This window comes from Cystoisospora suis (assembly GCF_002600585.1).
Source record: "Cystoisospora suis strain Wien I chromosome Unknown contig_5579, whole genome shotgun sequence".
In the NCBI taxonomy this organism is placed as follows: domain Eukaryota; phylum Apicomplexa; class Conoidasida; order Eucoccidiorida; family Sarcocystidae; genus Cystoisospora; species Cystoisospora suis.
In genome coordinates this window covers 1-6,788 of record NW_027158369.1, presented here as the reverse complement: position 1 = coordinate 6,788, position 6,788 = coordinate 1, and the positions used below count along the sequence as shown (strand labels likewise).

The following is a 6,788-nucleotide window of genomic DNA, read 5'->3' as shown; positions in this document are numbered from 1 at the left end:
GTTGTGCAGCGGGCACCACACTTTGTGGGTAAAAATAGTTCACTCTCGAAAAACTTGCCTTCACGCCGTGTATTATCTGTCATGCTAATTTCGTGTGCAGTTGGTGTGAGGTAGAAGAGTGTATATAACGTATTAATAACTCTTGGGCAGCTGGTATCAATAACTTTGTCCCAAAATAAGAAGAATGTCCGCATAAAAGTGTACGTGAATGTTTCCTGAAAGTTGTTTCGTAGACGCGTCAGAGCTTCTAAGGCTCTGATGTAAGGCTTTTATTGTGTCAGTTCTTCAACTGGTCAGTCCCACCGGCGCCGCGCGGGGCCTACACGACACCTGCCCCAGCAGGAGGGCATTCTATAACACGGAGCCCGACGGGCGCGACATACGTTGCTTCGTACCAAAGCACAACACGCAGTGCCACGCGTATGCGTTGGCAGCACGTAGGCACCACACATGCGTTACATCTGACACTCCCGCGGCATAGGAAGAAATAACGCGCATCGGTTTACCAAAGGTGGTTGTGGGGTGGATGTTAACAAACTCTTCACAGCGAGAGGGATTGGTGACTGTTGTTGGTCCCCATAGGACATTTGGGTCCCATGTCCTGTAGAGAAGGAAGCAGCCTCGCTTCCGGGAAATCTGGGCATCGGACGCCCCTCGCGCAAGCATCGACTGTCAGCCTTCCGACATCCGAAAATCAAAATGCGCTACAACATGCCCAGCTCTTCGGCCACTGAGACCGTGTGTACTAAGTGGATCTTTGTTTCTACAGGAAAGCACAGCTAATGTTTCCAGTCGAAAGCTCTATTAGTTTGTCCTGGAAAACGTATCACCCCAACTACTCCCCTCGTTACCTACGCGACGGACGAGGTGAGTCCGAAGAAAGAACCCCGGGTTGCGGGAAGGCGAAGTTTACTCCCTCCCAGGAGCTTAGCTTGCAGTTTACTCCTAAGGATTCCCCGCCCCCCGCGAAAAAAAGTCACGGAAACTCGTCAGCCTACTCCCCTCCTTGGTTCATCCACCACTCCTCTCTCCTGGCCTACTGCCACCCAGCACCTTCACTTTCCGGCTTTGCCATTTTGAATTCCTGTTCTATTTCTGGAAGCCCTTGTTGCCTTCTGTTAGTTCATGGATCGGTCCCTGCCGCGCGCTCGTTGACCAGCCCCCTCTGACATGCCGTGCTAGGCGCACATCTCTTCTGGCGTCCTGAAAAGTGTCTATCAGTTGCCGTTACAGCTGACCTCGTCGTGCGATTGCTGTCCCACCATCCTCAGACTGTGCACGACTGGTGAGCACGGCGGCCTCGGCAGGGCTGCGCCGCCGTCCGCCACAACGGGCGACAACCAGTGGCGACGCGACCTCGCCCGGAGGCCTCGGCGTTGATCGAGGAAAGGAGGGCGGAGAAAGAAGGGGAACAACTTGCATACAGGAAAGAGAGATTTCTTGAGTTCGTGCGAGGATTCCTGAGGTGTGAGTGCTTCGGGGAAAGACCGAGACTGTGCTAGCGGGAAAAACTCGTCTATTTCCCCTCGTGGAGAACAGGAAAGACGACCTCGACAGAGTTAACAACATGGGCTGATCCCCCGACCGACGCGTCTCCCGTTTTGACTCTCGATATTCTCGCTACGTGTGCCACGGGAGTTGCTCCCGGACGGCCGGGGCACGTTTGTTAGAGCGAGTAAAAAGGAAAGTAACCTGCGATGCAGACGAAGCGTGGTAAGGGAGAAATCAAACAGCACATTTCTCCCTTACCATGCTTCGTCTTAATCACAGGTTACTTTCCTTTTTACTCGCACAGATCCCGCTTCTGACCGGAACAGCTAGCCCACAAGAGAACGTTTCCCGGCTCAGGAGGGCCCCTGTACCCATGCTGTGTCGCCACGTAGGCCTTCGCGCCGAGATTAAACCTGCGTTTATACCATAGAGCCAAAAAATCAGGCGAGTCGCAGTGGGCAGTGCCGGTTTCCGAACACGTGAAACACGCCGCGTTCAAAGGTCGACCAGACCACAAACTTTCTTCTTTTCTTGTAACCGTCTCCCACCAGATACCACTGTTCACCCGTCGCAGGCCAGCGGCGGTCAAGCGCCGGATCCCAGGCAACCGCACCACTGTCTGTCACAAGCTGCTCGTCATCGGAGACGCCGTCCGTCATCGCTTCGTGGGGGGTGGGAGCGTCGAGGTTCGAACCTCCGTGTAGGCGTTCACTCACCAAGTATGCATTCCCCGGGTATTCCTTCTTGACGGTGGTGCTACCGCCCTGGGACCTTCGCACCTTTTGGCAGTGCAGTAGTCAGTGTAGCGCAGTTAGCCTGGCCCTCACATCCTCACTGATACTTTTTCATTCACTCTGACGAAGGTGCCCTTCAAGGGAAACTTTGTAGAGTGTGCACAGTGTACTGTGTGGGGCCGCGTCATCGTTGTCGGGATACCGAGCGCTGACGCCCTAGTGTGCGTATCGGCCTCTGCCCGCCATTCCGGATCGGCCCGTCTCCGAGCACGGCACTCCTGAGTCTAGGAGAGCGTTTGCATCATGAGGACTAACACCGTGGTCTTGCTCGAGACGGCTGCGCTTTTTGTCGCAACTGTAAATTCTACTTCCGTTTCGCAGTGGTTGCTCCCGGTACTTGCTTCAGCAGGAATCGGCTCTGAGGCGTCGTACAGCAGTCTGAACGAGGTTGACGTGGCGCCCGCTGTCCACAACCTGGAGACCTTGCATGAAGAAGACGTTCTTCATGCCGAAGAGAGACAGCAAAGCGACAAAGTACGCAGCAGGAAAAAGCGTCTAGCAGACTCATCGCGGTCGAAGTTGTACGGCGAGAACTCGCGGCTTCTTTCGTCCGCCATGTTTCTGACGGCAGTGCTCGGGCTGTGGAAACTTGCGAATGTCTTTCTCATGCGTATGTCCAAAGAGTGGCCGTCGAAAGCCGAGGCAGCGGCCGCTGAGGCGAAATCATTCAAGTCGCTTTCGACGAGGTCTGGGAATGACAGTTCACGTATGTGCCATAAGCTGGGCCTGATGTTCTCTGTCGAAGTTAAGGGGGTATTAGGAGAGGTATCATCTGAGAGGAGGAAAGGAGGAATGACCGAGCAGCTTCAAAATGCTCTGAGGAGTTTGACAAAGTGGGCAAGTACTACACCGGGAATCATTGCCCTAACGGCAATTGCCTTAGCTTCAACAATGGCTGCGGCTGACGCTGCAGTCATACAGAAACCTGTAGAGGAGGCTAGGGTAGCGACCCCAAAGCAAGACAGCGCTCCTCGGCAGCCGGACGTCAAGCGAATCTTTGTAGGTTGGGCTTGGTGCCCTCCATTCAAACCGGGTGTGTGCCATGTAGACTTCACGCGCACGCATCCTTTGAAATTTATGATCCAGGATCCCTCAGTTAAACACAGAAAATATACCTGGCATCAGAGTGCGTATTACTCAGTTACACTGTATGTGCCGGAAAAGGACATCAAAGACTTGGAGGCGCGCGGCTTTACAGGCAACGACCTCTATGCCTTGATGATCGAGTGGGCCAAGTCTCTTCCCGGGAGCAGGGGACATTACGAATGGAAGTTCATGGTGAGCCATCAAGATCCACGAACGCCCCACGGGACAGCTAGGTGAATTAGCTTCCTTGTTGGAAGCAGGTCAGGTGCATGGAATTTGTTGCCCAGTCTACACGATGAGGCCTCTGTGACGGCGAGCTTCTGCTCGCAGCTTTTTACCGCCCGCGATTCCACCTTTCCCCGGAGAAAGCGGTTGCTCCCGAGACTGCGCAGTGTCGCCGGAATGGGCTTTTTATTCTAAGAAAGATAGCGCCGTTTTTTGATCTCGTCCTCTATCGACTATGGCCATGTTGCTGCTTACGTGCAGAGGAGTGAGCAAGAGCATCGTTTTTTATTTCGTTTTTTTTTATTGGCCATGGATATGAGGACGCTTATTGATCGCAGTGCTATAGGAAGTTTTATTGGTCAGTCTAGCTCTTCATTGAATTGCCTCTCCCGATAAGAGAGAGGAAGCCCTTTTTCTTTCATTCTTTTGTACCAGTGACGGTTGTATTCCCACCGAGGCTCAGAGACTAACTGAACACATGTCTCCTGACGAACTCCCCCTTGAAAGCGGGATCTTTACACATACAGAATTCACTTTCAGGTGGTGATACATAGCTCACAGACAACGGACTCCGACCCTTTCATAGCGCTTAGCTTTCTCCTACGTCTACACATACACATGTATATAGCCGCCTTAGTTATCCAGAATGTGTTGACCGTGTATGATAGATTGAGGCGCAAGTACACCCCGGCGTCAGCAGTCACTCGGCATCTCGTGGTGTGTCTTTCCTGAAAAACATTCCGACCAGACAGACAGCTGTGCTTATTTTTCCCGCTTACTTCGACGTAAAAACTTAGACGGAAAAAGATACCAAGTGTCACTGCAAGCACCATTCTCATGAGGAGCACGCAAAGAACATGAGATTCCGTAGTTGCCTGTCGATCGGCGACGATCTGCTAGTGAGCTAGCTAGAGGGCTGAATGGAGAGCTAGAGAAAAATCTCTCCTCAACTGGACGGCATGATCACCATCACTCTCCCTTGCCACTCGCATGAGATTATAACTCGAATACGAAGTTAGAACTCTTCCGTCTTCTCTCCGTCATCTCTGTGTCTGGAGATTCACGTATATTTGCGTATATGCATGCACCCATCCTCGCTTTCCGAATGAATTGAAAGTAGAGACTCGAAACATCCAGACGATGTCTATCTGTGTACCGTCTCTCACTCGGCTTCTCTTCATGAGAAGGAACTCTATCACTGTGTGTTCTACCTAGACCAAGAAGAGGAAACACTCAATCATCGACGCACACAGAAGCATGCAAGGAAGGTCTTCCAAACGGGACTGTATTCAAGGCATTTCTCAGATGAGATGCATGCGCGGCCGTGTGGCGCTGCTGTAAAGAATGCACTCACACCTCAGCACCTAGCTCCATAACATACGGATGAGGAGTATCCTCACGCTGTGAAAAGGCGAAAACGAAATCATACTCTACATACGTACACCTACATACGCAGATTTGTATCTACGTGTGTGTGTTTATGTGTGGAATACACCGGAGGGTAAATGGAGCGAGCGTGTAAGAAAACCATGGAGAAGTGCAGCAAGACTGTACCTACGTATGAACCCGCGCGTACACATATGTATGTGTGCGCCTATGTATGAGTATATGTGCATGTACAGAAGAACAAAGAGAAGACAAACAAACAATTGACTGACTGTGGGTACTGTGGTTGAGAAGTCTGACGACAGAACCTGTACGAGGTCCATCTCACCAGTTCCTGTGTATGTTCCTTCTACATTAAAAAAGACTCACAATCAATCGCAGTGGATAAGAGCAGACGAAATAAAAGAGAGAAGAAGAAAGAGAAAAAAAAGACTTACTGTCAGAGGTTTCACCTCTGAGACGACAGAGCACTTGCGCGGAACAAGTACCACGCGTAGTAGGTGCATGAAAGGAGATCCAGAAGCACGTACTACAAGAAGAGGCATGAACAAAGCAATGGGACTGCTAGGGCAGCCTAAAGGGAGAAGCAAGAGGAGCCAAGTACGCAAGGAGTGGAAGCAGAGCATAGCCTGAGTGAGAAAAGAAGAATAAGAAGGAACGAGAGTCAAGAGAGGAGAGAGCTTGTACTATGGAGAGAGACTAGTGCGCAAAATAAAGTGTGTGCATGTGAAGTGTGCATGCAAGGGACAACGCAGAAGTGACCATTGGGGGAAACTAGACTGAAGTGGGACGAACAGGGTGTTACGCTAAAGGTATAGTAGGCAAATGACTATAGAAGACCAGAGCTACTTAGTGTCTGAAACTAGAGTGATTAAGAGCAACGAAGTACATGGGTGAAGCTGCTACAATAGTACAGCAGGGTGTTAAAGTAGTGTTAACGCATGCAGTGAAAACTAAGTACGTGACTAAATACTACAGCTAAGCTAGCAAGTACGATAGCCTATCGTCGCATGCACAGACAGATAACAAAAGCTAGAGTGACTAAGGTGTAGCTATAGCTAGCTGGACAAGCCCGGTCCAAGATCCAGACCGACTTGGCCCGGTCCGCCGGTGGACACTGGCCGAGTAGCCGGACCGCACACACACCAGGAGGTGGTACTCCGCCACTCACCACTTGAAGGGACAGCCGAAGCCAGGGGCTAGCAAGTTAGTAGGGGATCCGAGGAGAGAGAAGAGAAATTGTGTAGATTGCATGGTGATTATAATTTTTATGGACCTGAAGGGGCATTAAAGGTCTTTAGCATCCTGTGTGGAGCCTTTTACGGCGGCTAGGGCCGCCTAACTGATGTCCACGTGAAGTTCGCCAGTAGCGACGCGAGTCTGTGCGGCCGTCGCAGTCAGGAGTCCTGTGTGGAAAGACCCGGCCTGTGTGGCCTTAGTGAGTTAACGTGTGTTGACAAGGGAGTAACCCGAGTGTTCGTGTCAAACGGTAAACTTCCGATTGTTGACCAGCCGCGCAAAGGGTTGCTTGGGAAGATTCGCTTCCAGGGAGCTTGGACGGGAATCGACCCCGGCTGCTGAGGAGTGAGATAGTTGATGGATCCTAGGGGATCCTAAGGTTCGACAGCCATTTAAACCACTAACTAGTGTAAATTAGGTGTAGATTGAGTTAACTTCATTTAGAGAAAACCACGGTGAGACGTCCATGGTTAGGTAGTGTCCACCAGAGGTCCTGTCCCTCCCATTTTCCTCACTCGACTCAGTCGAGGTGTGATAAAGCTGGGGACGCTCGGGCGACGGCTCTAG

The 6,788-nt window shown here is 51.4% G+C and overlaps 2 protein-coding genes across 2 annotated transcripts; one reads left to right on the top strand and one right to left on the bottom strand.

Annotated features, from left to right (window-relative positions):
• Positions 1–345: 345 nt before the first annotated feature.
• CSUI_009371 (uncharacterized protein) lies at positions 346–2,018 on the bottom strand. Its single transcript, XM_068069487.1, has one exon. It carries the CDS (start codon positions 1,567–1,569, stop codon positions 1,228–1,230), a length of 342 nt encoding a protein of 113 aa, XP_067918538.1. The 5' UTR covers positions 1,570–2,018; the 3' UTR covers positions 346–1,227.
• A 235-nt stretch (positions 2,019–2,253) lies between these two features.
• Positions 2,254–3,989, top strand: CSUI_009370 (uncharacterized protein). The gene has a single exon (XM_068069486.1). It carries the CDS (start codon positions 2,529–2,531, stop codon positions 3,606–3,608), a length of 1,080 nt encoding a protein of 359 aa, XP_067918537.1. The 5' UTR covers positions 2,254–2,528; the 3' UTR covers positions 3,609–3,989.
• Positions 3,990–6,788: the final 2,799 nt, after the last annotated feature.